This window comes from Mytilus galloprovincialis, chromosome 9, assembly GCF_965363235.1.
Source record: "Mytilus galloprovincialis chromosome 9, xbMytGall1.hap1.1, whole genome shotgun sequence".
In the NCBI taxonomy this organism is placed as follows: domain Eukaryota; kingdom Metazoa; phylum Mollusca; class Bivalvia; order Mytilida; family Mytilidae; genus Mytilus; species Mytilus galloprovincialis.
The window spans coordinates 71,190,215-71,207,710 of NC_134846.1; the positions used below are offsets into that span (position 1 = coordinate 71,190,215).

The 17,496-nt window shown below is 33.8% G+C and overlaps 1 protein-coding gene across 3 annotated transcripts in view; it reads left to right on the plus strand.

Moving 5' to 3' along the window:
* The window catches only part of LOC143045814 (trinucleotide repeat-containing gene 6C protein-like), a 40,130-nt gene extending 31,377 nt beyond the window's left edge, over nt 1-8,753 (plus strand). For all 3 annotated transcript variants that reach the window (XM_076218595.1, XM_076218594.1, XM_076218596.1), the window contains 4 exons: nt 97-154; nt 2,934-4,337; nt 5,037-5,113; nt 6,347-8,753. In XM_076218595.1, coding sequence (XP_076074710.1) covers nt 97-154; nt 2,934-4,337; nt 5,037-5,113; nt 6,347-6,793 — 1,986 coding nt within the window. In that variant the 3' untranslated portion in view covers nt 6,794-8,753. The remainder of the gene's footprint in view (nt 1-96; nt 155-2,933; nt 4,338-5,036; nt 5,114-6,346) is intronic.
* The last annotated feature ends 8,743 nt before the right edge of the window (nt 8,754-17,496 follow it).

Sequence of the window (17,496 nt, forward strand, 5' to 3'; positions counted from 1 at the left end):
AAAGGGAGTGGGCTATAAAAGCATATGTAGGTTTCTCTTGAATTTTTTCTTACTTGTCCAACTTAAAATATTTTATGTTTTATTTTCTTTTAACAGAAAGATGAGGCCGGGCAAGCATTAATAAGCAACAATATGAATTATCAAAGTGCTCTAGGTAAGTATATGTCAGGTTTAAGATTTTTTACATAAAAGTTAAAAACAGGTTAGTCACACCCGTAAACACGTATACATACGTCTATAAGGGTTCAAATTAGTTTGGGTCAGAGGACTCGGGAGATCTTGGATCTGTTAAATCTAGGAAGGGACTTTTCATTTTTGAATTAATTACAAAAGTCAAGAACTTGCCATTCTTTACACTGATGCTTTATACAGGTCAAGGGAATTTCTTGTGGAGATCATCTCTGAAAATTTTGAATGATCCCGACCCTTTCATTATTTAGAACAAATTTGAACCCCTGGATTTATAATCGACTAGTGATTGCTCTTTCATGTATTTTTTCCTTTGGATAGCAAGACCAACAGTGGAGTATAAAGTCATGTGCTAGTGAACTTCTATTTGAGGTTCAGTTCTATTGTAGTGAATAGCACCTCTGTCTTTTCATGGTAATTAAATGATGTAAAAAAAAAAATTAAGTTCTTCCCTGGAAAAATTACTTCAATTCAAATTTGTATGTACAGACGATTTTGAGACTGAAAATTACATGTAACATTGTTTGGTTATCTTGTAAGACCGAAATATATCTATACTGTTAAACAAGAAGAACTCATTTTGTGTGTTGCTTCTCTTCCTCCCACAATAAATTGATCATCATGCCTCTGTGTCCTATAGGTACCATGCATAGTCGCATTTGTCATCCATTCTATGACTATTCAGTTTGGGTTATTTTGGGAGAAAGCGAAAATAAAGGCGTCCGGATATTCATTCCGTCATCAGACTGACTTTTATGTCAGACATGACTACCGGTTTTGGGAACCAATCGTATGATAGATAACAAAAATGAAAAATAAATAAGCTAATCAGAGTGTTGTCCTTATCCAAGTTTTTAGATAGTAAGAACCACTACTATTATACCTCGGTTTCAACTCGCACAGGCCTAAAATAAAATATTGTTTGGTTCCCCAATCCCGACCGACCCTGCAAAAACGGTGCTACAAATAAAATTTCATTGTCAAAACTAAGTAGAAAATTATTTTATTCCTTTCTGATTTTCAGGCTTGCTGCATCGTTTGATATTGTTCAAGCTTTTTGGAAAAAATAAAATTATTTCCCTACCTACCTTCATACACCTTCCTTGGCAGGGTCGGGATTGGGGAAACAAACAAAATATTAATTTAGGCCACATAATTTTCATAAGTACTTGGACAGGGACAGGACAATTATTTTTGCATTTATCTGCATGTACTGTATACTATGATTGAAATACTAAGTACTATAATATATACACACACTCTTTATAATATAGCAGTGATCGCCATGGAGAAGAAACTTAGAATTAATAGTTAAAATATGGATACGTATGTACATAGCAGAGACATAGAATGTATTATATGTCTCTGTTCATAGTATACAGAAACACGAAAATAATGGAATATAACAGAAAACAAAATGATAACGGACTTTGAAAAAAAGAGAGAGGGCTTAAAAATATTGTCTTGTTAAATTGATTTTATGACTTGGAGGGAATAATAGTCAAATGTTAACTGAACAGTATTATTAACTCTTTATCTACCACTGACGGATATATACGCGGTTATTAACACCGTTTAGTTCGTAGTGACTGATAAATCCGCTTGCCAGTTCACCTGTGTATTCGCAGTGACTGATATATCCGCTGTAAACAATGCATGCGCAGTCGTGTTGACGGATATTCCCGTAAAATATACCACTGTTAAAACTCTTTAGATTGGACAATACCTAGGGGGAATCCCGAAATGAACCAATCAAATTCGGTTTTACAAATGAATAAACTTTCAACTCGTATATTCCTTTCCATTGAAAGGTAATATGTTTACATTAAAATACATTGTTTTTAACACGTGCTTTTGTTTGCGAAATGTGATTGAAACAATGGCCGTTAAATAAGCTTCATTCTTCGAATCGGAGGAAGAAGATGAAGAGTTTGAGGGTTCTAAGCAGTCTGATATAGACGAAAGTGAAGTTAAAAGTATCGGCAGTTATATCAGTTAATCGGAAATAGTAAGCGAGGAACCGGAGTTGGATAACGACATTTGGACAAATAATTTGTTTTTCAACATAGTTTATTGACTTAATTAGTGTACATAATTGGATCAAAATCAGAAATATAAAAATTCAAACAATTGTGAATTAAATGCATTTTTTATTTTTAATTTCTATACTGTAATTGCTTAATAATTTCATATTTAATTGCACCGCCGTAAAAATTATCACACTGCAAAATATCTCTGGTAGTTAACCTACAAATCAGCTGCAGTAGCTAACTAATAAGCTGTGTGTAGTAGTGAACTGTATGATAGCCTGTGGTAGATAAGAAGTTAAACAAATAACTACTTTTGAAATGTATAAAAATGATTTGCTGTAAGCATAAGAAAAAAATTGTATGAAATATTGCTTTAAATTTTTTTTGAACTTTTATAATCCACAGTAAAGTAATGTTGATTTAAAAGATAAAATAGTTTGTACTTTGTAATAGGCATGTTGTATATTCACACAAGTTTATTGTTCTTGCTTCAGATTTTGATTGTTAAGTCTCTACAATTCAATCTGAAATCCTCAGTTTCAATAAGTATGTGTGTGTTAAAGCTCATTGACATTTAAATGATTTACTGTAATCAAATGTTGCATTTTCCGTTTTAAAAAAATAATCGATTGTTTGCTAATGAGGGGATAAAGTGATAAACACATTATTTCAAATAGATTTAAGATTTTTACATAGAACTCTATGTATTTTCAGCTGAACTTTACAAGCAAAAAGGTGCTACTTATAGAGATGATGTATTATTGGAAAGTGCCAAGTCCAAAGTGATAAGTGATAATGACATATCAGATACTCAGCAGGAAAACAATCCATTTGTGCCTAATCCAAATACTCCTTTTCCTCCACCAAATGCTCAAGCGTTCAAGGGACCTAGTCAGCCAGTCTCTAGTCAAACTAGTATTATGCCTCCGCAACAAAATAAAAAGCCTGCCGCTGGTCGAGCTCAGGCTGTCGCACAACAAATGGCCCAACAACAGATTCTCCAGCAGTTACACCTTGCCGTTAAGGCAGGATTAATCAGTCCACAACTTCTCAACCAGCAATTGCCTCCGTATATGTTGGTTCTACTCCAGCAGTTACTACAGCATCAGCAGTGTCTACAACAGCTTATCACTACCCAACAAGTCCTTCAAAAGAACAGTGTCTCTATGAACCCAATGGTTCAACGTCAACAACTTGAACAGGTCAATATGAAAATTAATACGATCAAACAACAAATTCTTATAACCCAACGTCAAATCCATGATGCTCAACGTCTTCTTATTAAACCTCAACCAACAACAACTTCACAATCATCAACGGAGGATGCCATCTCCACTATCGAGTCCAGTCTCTCAAATCTCAACATGCCCAACAGTCAACCTCAACAATCTAAACTTAGTCAGTGGAAGAAACCCACAGAAAAAGAGTCCAGTCCAGATTCTGGTGCTAATGCAGAATATAGTGCTTTAAACAAGGCCCCAGGCTCGTCTAAAACTAGCCAGGCCTCATCACAGTCCAGTCTTCAGTATGGTGGTCTTGGTCTAACCCAACTAGGAGGAGATTCCACCTGGTCCAATGTGCCAGCAACTACATCTGGGTCCCAGAGTTGGCCTACAATCAGTGTCTCATCAACGGGCCCCACATCTACAATTGACGAGAATGGGAAAGATATTAAAGAATCTCACTTACCATCTACATCATCTTCTCTCACTATTAATGATGCAATACCAGAATTTGTACCTGGTAAACCTTGGCCAGGAATTACTCAAAAGAGTGTCGAGGATGATCCACATATCACGCCAGGAAGCTTTTCTCGTTCTCTCAGTTTAAGTGTCAATACCATCAGAGATGATTCCTTAGGATCATTAATCACTAAAACCAGTCCAAGTGAGTCCCTCCCGCCTATGAATCCTAAGAATATGTCCCAGAAGTCGTGGAGTGGCGGCGATTCCATGACTCCAACGTCTTTCTCCAACGAAGTATGGGGTGTGCCATTACCAAAGAACAGCGCCATGCAGCAGCGTCCACCACCAGGTTTGAAGCCGAACAACTGGTCTGGTGTAAATCGTCAACATTCCTGGGCAGGAACCAGAACTGACCCATCTTCTTTCAATTCAGGTAAACTAAAGATCTGTTTTATTTGTCTTCAAGTCAGCTGAAAAGGGAATTTTTCATTTTAAATTTATTTGATTTAAACAATCAAGTATTTTCACAAATTTGACTCGCAAATGATATGATGATTTACCCTTCAATTAATACCAATCAATGTATAAATATATCAGTAAGGTCTGGATGAAATTTGCCAACCTTGTACTATTGCATAGCTAAAAATATGGACTGATCCGTTGTACACTATAAAAAAGAAGATCTAGTATAATAGCCAATGAAACAACTCTCGCAATACCAAATGGATTTTTAATTTAATTATTTAGTATTATAGTATGTTGGTTCATTTCTTAAATGCGATGGTGTGTGAATGAATGATTTGTATTGCTTCTCTTGCCTTGTAACTTTTGCAACATATTTAGTGACGCAGATTTTTAGCTTGGAGAGGGAATTCATAATAAGTAACACTTTAAGAAAATGAATAGACAAATCTTATAATCTCATTGACCTGTTTGTTTTGCATTGCTGACAATGAACAGTGTGACTTGTGTCAAAGCTTCATGTTGAAAGAGATATTTTTTCAAAAGTTTTAAATCTGACATATTATGACTTACCAAATACGATAAACCACTATTTGCAGGTATTAATTTTGAATTAACAGGTTGATTACATTTTGTATGTGGTTTTCTACATTTTTGTCATTTTTTACAGGGAACATGTCTAACTGGGATGCAAGGATGTCAAACAATATTACTCCTTGTTTGATCCTGAAAAATCTCACTCCTCAAGTAAGTTGACTTTTATATACATTTGTAACAAGGGCTGTTCCAGAAAATACTGTACCCCCCAGGGACTGCACTTTTTTTACCCCCCAAATAAAAATAAATGAAAACATTGAACTTTCCCTTTGCATTTTGGTATTTCAAATAAACCACCCACATAAAATTTATAAAATTGCCTTTCCTGGGGGACATATTATTTTCTGGAACAGCCCTAAGAAGTAGCTTTAATCTGGAATAAATAATTGTTAGGTTTCAATTTAATGTGTGAAATATCAAGATGCATTAATTATCTGAACCATGTAAAGGTTATTTCAAGTTGGTAAGGCCTTCAACAATGAGCAAAACCTATACCGCATATTCAGCTAATGTTTAAAAGGCCCCGAAATTACGAATGTAAAACAATTTATATGAGAACACTAATGGCCTGACTTATGTGAAAGAAACAAAGAAAGAAATATAAATATGATATTCACCAACAAAAGACCACCACTGAATTATTTCAGGTTTACATAAGATAGTTAAATATATTGACAAGAAATGGTCGAAGCCACACTTGCAGAATCCCATTGTTAGCTGCTTTAATATGAGGGTTGATTTTGATCTTTAGACCATAACAGATGTAGTCGACTTAAAGACTACAGATAATAAAATGTATTATTGCATAGCAATATAATACTATCCACAGAAAGTAACCAAAAGTTAGCGTGCAATAAATTATATTATTGTATAGCAATGTAATATTTCCCACAGAAAGTAACCAAAAGTAAGTGTGCAATAAATTCCAATATCGCACTAGTGCAATAAATCTTCAAAATTCATGACGTAGTTTAAACCAATTTTTACTTTCAAATTATTATATTGCTATACAATAAAAGGGTTATTGCATGAATATTGGGAATTATTGTCCCTCGTAGAACATATATAAAATTCTACTCGGGACAATATTCATGCAATAACCCTATAGTATTGTTCTGTTTATGATTCATTGATTGTTTGATTCATGTTTGCTCAACACCTGTGATTATGAGGGAAGATTTTTAAAAAGAAAATACAAATCACAATAATGAAAATGACACATATAACAATTCAAAGAGACTTGTTGGGATTATGTATAGAAGCTAAATTAGTGTCTTCTCCTGTTTTTCTCTCATTTCAATTTCACGAGAATGCATGTATTATGGCAGAAATATTTCATTGTTTAAATAATCAAATACTAACATATATTCATTAACTTTACAGATAGATGGATCAACATTAAGGACCCTCTGCATGCAACATGGTCCTCTAGTGTGGTTTTATCTTAGTTTGAACAATGGCCAAGCCTTAGTCAGATACCACTCAAAGGAAGAAGCATTCAAAGCACAGAAATCGCTCAACACATGTGTATTAGGAAACACAACCATAGTAGCTGATTTTGTGTCCGACAATGAAGCGGCTAGATTTGCCATGACAGCCCAGTCATCTAGTCAGTGGCAGTCGCAGCCGCAGCAGCCTAATAATACTGCGTACCGCCAAAACAGCATGGGTGTTTGCAATGATTCCTGGAATCAACCAGCTCAGGCTAACCATATGGCCAATAATTACAATTCGGGGGGAATGTGGGGTAATGGTGGAAGTGGTCTTTGGGGAGGTGACGACCACAATGCCAACTCTCTGCTCGGCAATATGTTGGGGGAGTCGATGTGACTGCCTCGTGATCTCTATATAAAAGCGGGTTAATTGTGGGGCGGATACAGTATTCCATTTGTTAACCAATGTGTTCTGAGTTGTTAGGTCAGAGATACGGACCAGCCCCCAACGATGCAAATACTTTGGTGCTCAATGCTTCCAAGAAGCACAGCACATTTTATTTTTTCATTACTTCCAATGAAGTATTTTAGTCTTTCATAATTCCTTGTTCTTGTCAGGTGGGCTTGGTCATGATAACCTCCACCTAACAACTCTAATTTATTGAAGGGTGTATTTAAGTGTGCACACAACCTCATTGTTTTATTTATGTCAAGACTTCTCAAAATGCCATGTGTATTATAAAAATGTAAAAAAAAAAAAAAAAAAACTATAAAAAAAAATAGATATAATAAGTATATTGATGTTTATTTTTAAGATGTGTAAACAAACTACTGTGATATTGTCCACCAATCATCTGTGGGTGACTGTGATTCCACTTGTAGTGCTAGACGCCCACCCCCTAACGACACTGTGCCTACCTCAGTTTACGAGGAGAAGTCTCGCTAACTGCTGTCAGGTCGTTTCCATATCTTAAGCATAATTGTTGAGGCATTATATCAAAACATAGGATCTGGAACTCTGCCAGAAATATGTCGCAGCATTTTAGATTTTTTGTACATTGTGATAAGGATCTTATAATGGCAAGATGTTGTGTTATAGCATATTGTGATTGTACCTGCTTGTGGTACAGTGATAGAAGATTAACCATGTGAACACTTTGTAATTCCATTTATATTTTCCAGCTTTTAATTGACCAATTATCATGTTAAAGATTGCCAAAGTCTATGTAAGGTACTGAGGATCGGCAGCTTTTATCTATAAAGTGATCCATTTTTGACATGACATACATATTGTGCTCGTAGCATGCTTTTGAATTGTATTAAAATAAATGATCATCCAAAATTTTGAGTATTTGTAGTTGTTTGTAAGCTAGACGTTTTGTGGTAAGTTATGACTTTCTGACAAGTTTATAAGCATTCCATGACTACTGTGTTCATCAAGCAAATATCACACCTGCATCAAGAAGTTTCTATAGTATTTTTACTATTGGTAGATCTCCATTTCTAAATGACTTGTAATTTTAAATATTTTGTGTTCATTTTATTTTCACAAGTGCTACTATAATGATGATATGGTTGATTTGTATGCTCTGTAAGAAGTTACTAATGTAAACCTCAAACAGTATTGTACAAACATGTTTATAAACTTTGCTTGTAGAATTAGACTGTTATTATTCATATAATTTATGGCAGGTAGTTTTCAGTTTTCTATGATATACTGATTTGATGGATATTTATTTGAAATGAATATTTATTTTCTGAAGTGCTCAAGATGAATGTAATTAATAAATGCACTAGAGTAATAAGATTTATAGATTTATTTTCTTGTACATGTTTTTAATTCGAAGTCACAGGGATTATGGAATCCTAAAAATTACTTGCCATATTTACATTTAGCAGTTCGTGGTTTTCTTATGTTGTAAGAACAGGTTGATATTGAGCATTTTTTTTATAGCTGGAAACATCTGAAATATCAGGGAAAGAAGCAAATAAATCAGTTGTAGAATGGAGATATTCATTCTTGTTGTTGTAAGAACATTTTGTATTATGTGCTAATCTTGAGATTCTAGTGAAGCTACTATAGATGATCATTCTGATGTCAGGTGTGAAAAAAGTATGTTCAAACCAAATACTGAAATCCTATGTGTTTTATCTGTGCAGTTTTAATGTAAATACTACTTAATATTTTATTGACCAAATACTGGAGAGATTAAAGAGTCAGAAAGGATAACTTATTTGCATGATGAGTTTAGCTTGATTAGTCCAAGATTTTATGTATGATGATTGTGACATTCTCCAAATTTTATTTCTAATATTCAGTTGTTGTGTATCAAATAAAGGTTAATGGATAAAAACAATATTGTCAGATTTTTAACTTCCATAATGTACAATACAATATTAAAATAATGAGATGCATTTTAATTGTCAATGAGACAACCATCCATCAGGAAACAAGAATGTATATGTCACCTTGACACCAAATACAAGACAGATTAACAATTTTACAAATATTCAACAAACTGTTATAGAATGGTTAGACCAGAAAAATACAAATATTAAAATTTTCAACCTGTTGTAGAATGGTTTGAACAGAAACAAAATTATAACAGACTTGATCAAAGGTGTTTCGTACAATGCCTTTATCGTGTGTTTTAATTAGGGTACTGCCAAATTCAAAAAGATGATTGTCATGTATTTTCTCTTTGTTTATATTGAGAAATAAAATCTTCTAAAGACCTGTTGAATCAGTTCTAACAAAACTTGACAGATTACATAAATATAAGATGTGGTATGATTGCCAATGAGACAACTCTCCACCAGAAACCAAATGACTTGAAAAGTAAGAAACTATAGGTCACCATTACAGCTTTCTAAGAGCAAAACCTTTGCCAAACAGCAAGCTGTGAAAGGTCCTGATTAAAAAAAGCGAGAAAATTTAACAGCCATGTATGTACAAAACAAATATTTACAGCAACAAATGACAACCACTGAAAAGCAGGCACCTGACTTAAAAATGTAAAATTCCTTTTTCTTTTTTCAAATTTTGTTTTGGAAATTTAGAAAATAGGTGTGCTTATCGTACCTTGTCCTTTCTATATAAGGACTGGATGGAAAATTAAGATAAGTTTCAATTTTGCTAAATAGGGGTGAGATGGTCAAAATTTATTAAATGTTTTCCGTTTTGAACCAAATTGTTGAGTGATATAACAAGTCACTTAAACTTTTTACTTCAGTACTGATTTATTTGAAATTGCAACCATTATTCACTTTCCAAGCAGTACACTTTCTAGTTACAATACACAGAAAAAAACGATGGCATTTGATGCTTTGGAAACTTGCAAAACCAGGCCTAGAAATGTCATCGGTTGTCATCTCAAGTTGAAATGATAGAAAACTGATGAAAGAAAATCTGGAAATTTTACTAAGATGAGGCAAATTTAATAGGTGATGTCCCTTTCAAAGGATATTTTCATTGGTAAAACGCATTGTTATTTTGTTATTGTTAATATTATAGGTACACTTGAAAAAAAATATGGGGTTGAAATCAATTGGTTGTCATTCTATCATAACAATTAAGTACCTATTTGCTGTGCATAGAATATGGGAAAGTTTTGACAGTCCAAAATGTCTTTATTTGAGTACAAAGAGTTAATGTCAATATAATTGAAAATTTGACAGCTAGATGATTTATAACTACATGTCAAATTTGACTTCAAATATTATGCTGAACACCTGTGTTAACATTACAATGGATAGAAAAAAGTTTGTTCAGCCGAGAGATTTAGAAATAGTCGCAGATCACTGCACAGAACAATTGCCGTCATTAGACATTGGTATTAATAAGATGATGTGGTGTTCAGCGTCAATGAGACAACTCTCCATCCAAGTCACAATATATAAAAAGCTACCTTCAACATTGACCCTTGGCTCACACCCAACAGTAAGCTATAGAGGGCCCCAAAATGACTTGGTGTTGAACTGTCCAAACAGGAAAACCAACGCTCTAATCTATATATAAACATGAGGAACACCTCTGAACCTCGTAAACAAACGAAAACCACTGAACAACAGGCTATTGTCTTCGGTCCATACACACGATTTTAAGGATTATGTGTCAATTTTGGTAGTTATTAACTATGAAGTTGTATTCAATGTCATAGAATTTTTTTTTACATAGCATGGTTATGTGACGGTGTGATAGGGACAATGTCCTATGTGCACGATTTTGTTTTAAAATATAGTTTGATGAAGTGATTTTCCTGATTACATTTGTATGCCCCCATACGTCCAAAAGTTGGTTTCCTTTCCCTTAACTTTAGTGTGCCTCAACTAAATGTGATGAACTTATACAAAATGCTTATTACCAAAACACAGATCAAGTTCGATTTTTGGTGGTGTCACTTAAAACATTTATGTAGTTATGCCCCATTACAAACGGAAAAATTGCTAATTTTTTGTTTCCGTTCACTGATTTTAGTTAGTCTCTAGAATGTTATGAAAATTATACACGATGCTTCTAAACACAAAATACAGATCAAGTTAGAATTTTGGAGGTGTCACTTTAACTGTTTTAGAGTTATGCCCCTTTACAAATGGAAAAATTGCTGTTTTTTTCGATTCGGTTCTCAAATTTGAATTTTTAGCTCAAACACATCAAACGAATGGAAAACAGCTGTCATATTCCTGACTTGGTATAGGCATTTCCTTATTGGTGGATTGGCTTGGTTTTAAAGATAGCTTAATCTCTAGACTAATATGATAGTCGCAAAAAATTCCATTATATTGACAACAATGTGTGAACAAAACAAACAGATGTAATAGTTAAAAATGTAAAAAATTGGGGTACAGCAGTCAACAATATGTTATACTAATTCAGAATCACAATAAAAACAACTATGCCAACAATGAGAAACAAAATGAATTATAAACAAGCTCACATGATAAGCAAACATGAAAGACGAGAATACGAAAAAGCACAATAACACGATGATTGGATGTATATGATTACCGAGTCACATGCACCAAAAGGATTTTAACAAACATTGACTAAATATTAAAGGTTAATTGGTCTATTATATACAAAGACACTGACAAATAATAGAACACAACAACACGAAGATGATACACAACATCAGTACCTAGAATCCTTACTTCAAGACAATCAATTCATTTGTGAAGTTGATTATCAACAAGGTATTGGTATGGCAAGCCGTTTTACTATTTATTCGAATTTCAAGATATCTCCGACATCTCCTTTAATATATAAGATATCTTATATAATTTAATTTTTATAAGATATCTTTAATGTTATATAAGATATCTCATAAAGTTTATATGATATCTTGTATACTTTATAAGCTATCTTCTAAAGTTTATAAGATATCTTATAAAGTATATGAGATATCTTATAAACAATTTCTATATAAGATATCTTATATAATTTATAAGATATCATATAGTTTATAAGATATCTTATATAGTTTATAAGATATCTCATATAGTTTATAAGGTATCTTATATAGTTTATGAGATATCGTATAAAGACAATTATATAAGATATCTGATAAATTATATAAGATATCTTATAAACTATATAAGATATCTTATAAACTATATGATATATCTTATAAACTATGAAAGATATTATTATAAACTATATAAGATATCTTATAAACTATATAAGATATCTTATAAACTATATAAGATATCTTATAAAGTTTATGAGATAGCTTGAAGTAAGAATAAATAGCAAAACGGCTTGCCATATATTGGTATTGTCAGATGAAATTTATTTAGAACTAGACGTTCATTGACATAAACCCTTGGTTCAATAACTTTCTGCTCAGACACAAGTGGCGTTTTATAAAGTCTGAGCAGCAGCTTCAAGTTCTTGAATACCGAATGAGTTGGGCAATGTATGTCCCATTTGCAGTTATATTGATATTTTCTTAAGGTGGGGGAAATTGATAGCCTGGCACCATTGCCCAATCTTTATACTTCGTCGAAACTGCCAGCGTAAGCAATCAGTGATCCAGTACTCAAGGCTAGGGAAATTCATAATTTGTGAATTAAAATCGTCTCGTTTGTCATGGATCCTGGTACCGAGATGACCTCTTATGTCTAATTCAAGTCTAAAAATCTATACTTTTTGGCTATATTTTTTTTTGTTAGTTTTTTTAATCTTTGTTTCGATCTGATGACAGGGAGATTTAGTATGGTTGCCAACGAGCCAACTATTCACCAGAGTTAAAATTTTGTACAATCTTCATTCATGAGAAAAACCCATTCCTTCAGTCGGCTATAAATGCTATTTTTCACAATTTTTTACAGCTTGTTCTTGAGGTTTGCTGTTACACGGTCCCATGTCAGGAGCCAGTAGTGGTTGTAGCTGTCTATCATATTTGTTTTCATGTCGACTATTTTTTTTTCACAAATCAGGTAGTAGGTTTTCTCGTTTGAATGCTTCGCGTTGACTTTCGAAGGTATTTATTCTCATCTAAATAGATGACGGCCATCCTCAACTTAATCAGCAGTATAATTTAAACAGTAGCGCCCAGATCTTACAATACGATTTTTTTAGTATCTGGCAATTTCAATTCCTAATGTAATGGTTAAGCACCGATTCTAATTTAACATTTAAGTGCCTTACCAGTCAGTGGATGGAGTTAAGTGGTTGTCGTTGGTTCATGTCTGTCACATTTGTTTTTCGTAAATAGTTTTGTTGTCATTCATCAGTCCTGCCGCTCCCCAATCATTATAAAAGAGACACAATCCTCTAGATTTCAAAATAAGCCCCTACAAATATATCGAGTGTCATTTCTCAGACTATGTCTGATGGTCTGGTCGATCGTTATCTGAAGTGCTGTGTACTGTAACGTGTTAATATTTCGTGGATTCACATTCCCAAACATGATATGCATTAAATCGCACGGGTAGGTGTTCTGGTATAGAAGCTGGAATTGCTTATCTTTTGGGAGCACATATTTCGTCTTATTTGTTTTCTTTTTTTTAAGATCTGGGTTTGTATTTGTCTCTTTGTTTTTTTCATTTTGACTGACGCTACATTAGTCGCTAATTTCCGAGTCTAAACAAAACTCAGATAAGTGATACAAGGGGTAGAAAGTGTTGCGACCAAAGAGGGCGGGTAGTGTTATCCAACTCTGATATATTTATTTATGTAGTTAATAGTGGTGAATCCTCTCCCCCTGATCAATACGCAAAACGGAGAAACCGAAGATCTAGTGAACAGAAGAAAGATCAAGACACAAAAAAAGAAACAGCATACTAGAACAGCTATGACATTAGACACACAAACGCCGAAATATAAAGACAGATAAAATACCCAGACCCGAAAAACGAAAGAGGGACGAGGGTAAGGACTGAGCAGTTGCAATATAAGCATGTGTATCAACTCCAATATACTGAGACAAATATCCCGCATGAGAAGAAGAATCAGAATCAAAACGGACAACCACAAATATAAAAAGTTGTGTCTTTTTAGAAGAAAATTACCTATACAGTTAAGACAGATGCATTTTCGATATAATGAGTTGTCGCAATAATGGGCTGTCGGAGTAATGGGCTGACGGAATAGTGGGCTGTCGGAGTAATGGGCTTTCGGAATAATGATTGTCGGACTAACGGGATGTCACCGTGTACATAATGGAACTCCATTTTTTGTGGCAGAAAGCTCGACATAGGGATAGTGATCACTGGATGTGGCGGCATAAGCTAACTCATTAAAAGCTTTATATTTTAGAAGGTGGAAGAACTGGATGCTTCATACTTTGTATATAGTTGCTTCATGTTACGAAGTTTCCGTCTGTCACATGTCCATTGTCCTTTACCTCATTTCCATGGTTCAGTGACTACTTAAACAAAGTTAAGATTTTTTTGTAATGTTAATTTCTCTCTTATTATTAATGATAGGATAACCATATTTGGTATGTGCGTACCTTGCAAAGTATTCATTTCCGTCAGACAGTTTTCACTTGACCTCGACCTTATTTCATGGATCAGTGAACAAGGTTAAGTGTTGGTGGTCAAGTCCATATCTCACATACTATAAACAACAGGTCTAGTATATTTGGTGTATGTAAGGTGTATATGTCCAACTGGCAGGTGTCATCTGACCTTGACCGCAAATTTCATGGTTCAGTGGTTATAGTTAAGTTTTTGGTCTGTTTTTCATATACTGTATGCAATAGGTCTATATACATGGTGTATGAAATGGTTGTTAGGTGTATATGTCTAGCTGGCAGGTCTCATCTGACCTTGACCACATTTTCATGGTTCAGTGGTCAAAGTTAAGTTTTGAGGTTGTTTTTTTCCCCCTAATAATATATATGCAATATGTCAACTGTATTTGATGTATGGACATATTTTATCGTGTACATGTTAGTCTTGCAGGTTTTATTTGACCTTGACCTCACTTTTTTCACGGTTCATTGCTGAGTGTTAAGTTTTTGTTTTTTTGGTCCGTTTTCTTAAACTATAAGCAAAGGTCAACTATATGTCTGCCTGGCACAGTTCATCTGACCTTGACCTCATTTTCATGGTCCATTGGTCAATGTTTTCTTGTTTAAGTCTGTTTCTTATAAACCATAATCAATAGGTCAGCTATATTTAGTGTATTGAATAGTTGTAATGTGTACATGTATTTCTTGTTTGGTTTATATGACCTTGACCTAATTTTCTTGGACAATGTTGTAGTAAAGCTTTATATTTAGGACTATAGTAGACCTATTGCACACATTACATGAAAAACAAACCAAAACACAAAAACTTAACTATAACCACTAAACCATGAAAATGAGGTCAAGGTCAGATGACACAGCCAGTTGGACATGTACACCTTACAATCCTTCTATACACCAAATGAAAAAGGTATGACGGGTATGAGGACCTTAAAAGGTATGCACATACCAAATGTAATCCTATTACTCATAAGATAGAAATTTACATTTCAAATTCTGATTTTTTTTTTCAAGTAGTCACTGAACCATGAAAATGAGGTCAAGGACAATGTGACAGACCATAACTTCGTAACATGAGGCATCTATATACAAATTATGAAGCACTAGGTCTTCCACCTTCTAAAATATAAAGCTTTTAAAAAGTAAGTTAACCCCCAGTCGCTGCTGCCGGATTAATATCCCTATGTCAATCTTTCTGGCTTAAAATAGAACATAGGGATAAAATGCAAGTTTTGTCTATTATTCTTTGAACCGTTACAAGAAGAGAAAAATCTGAAAGGAGCAAATATGTTCAGAATAATGAGCTCTTCCAATTGTCTATATACATCAATTCTGTTAGACAAATCTTTGAGGAGTTATTGCCCAACAATGACAAGTTTAATTTTTTTCCATTTTTTGTTCATTTTTTGAGAGAAACATTTTTTTTCCTGCTATTCCTTATGTGATTTAAATTATAATAGAGAAATTAACACTTTAAATCACAAAAATGATCAAAAAGGCAAGATCTATTTAAAAACAAGTCAAATCGACAGACCATGCGAGGGCTGTATAGCCAGTCAAGGTCTTTAAAACTTCCATTATCAATAAGTCAAAGAAACTAAACAGAATAAAAGATCAGTAATACAAGGCCAACAAAATATAGTTATTTTCAATAAGTCTATTCTCGCCTTAAATGTTGGAGAGTGTCTTTTGTTTGATATGCACATAGACCAAGGTAAGCAACACATGCTCTTTAGAGCCTCTAGATCATATTGCCAGTTTGTCCAGGTCTTTGAGTTTATGAAGTCTTCGTATGAGGAAATGGTAAACTAGACTACAGTTTGACAACAGTCTCACTGTTTATAGAAGAGAGCTTTTGGTAGTTTTTTATGTAAAAAAGAAATAGACTGGGTCCTAAAACTGATCCTTGTGTTACTCCCAGATTCTCTGAGATTTCACTTTGTCAGATGTTTCCCATAATACCATCACTTCTTTTGACGTTTGTGAGAAAGTTGTCTGTCCATCTGATTTGTCTAACTATGATGCTAAAATAGTGTAGATTATTGTCGATACATAGAGATAACATTACAATCCTGCAGCAACAGCGTAAACTATGTGTATAAAGCTTTATATTTATTTAAGGGTGTAGAAGACCAATTCCTTCATGCCTCGTATACAGGTATGTTATAATACCCAATTTCCCACTGTCTTTTGGTGTATGAAATGATTGGAAGGTGTGCATGTCCGTCTGAACTTGACCTCATTTTCATGTTTCATTAGTCCATGTTACATTCTTATAGAAAAGTTTATTTTTCAGGTACAGATGTATTAATTAGGTAAATTAGATCAACTTTATCAGGTGTATGAAATGATCATATGGTGTACATGTATGCCTCTAGGTTTTTTCTAACCTTGACCTCATTTTGATGGTTCAAAAGTCAGCGATGTCACTTTGTAGTTAGGTCCCTTTCTCATATACCATAATCCTTTAGTGTTATTATATTAGTGTATGGTATGATTATAAAGCAAACATGTCCATTTGATAGGGTTCATCTGACCTTGGAATATTATACTTGCATAAGTATACAAGTAATAGTTCCAGATCTGACCTTGACTTTATATACATTGATCATTATTCACTTAGATTTTTAAGATAAATCACCTACGATCAGAAAAGCAATAGATATTTCAGTGTGTGCTCTTTTGTGTAATAGTAGATTGTGACGGGTACACCCTGTGAGACTAAATTTAGAAGATCTGCTTGTTTTCTGTTTTCCCGATTTTTTAAGTGATATCTGTACCACATTACCTATGTATCTATAAAAACATAGAGAATGGAAATGGGGAATATGTCAAAAAAACAACAAACCCACCAAAGATGTTTTGTTTTATGCTTGTCTGGTGTTTTTTTCATTTTGACAAATTGCATTACATCATCGAGTGTTCATCTTTTACAGGACATCCAACACCGACCACATTATCATTGCTCAAACTTAAGGTTTTAATTGAACCCCCGGAACCCCCTCTGGATCCGCCACTTTCTAAGGCAAATTATACAAGAGTGTTTTGATTGGGGTCCTTCATTTCTTTATTCTATTTTTGACATTTTTTTCACTATTCTTTATTTGATTTTGACCATTAAAAT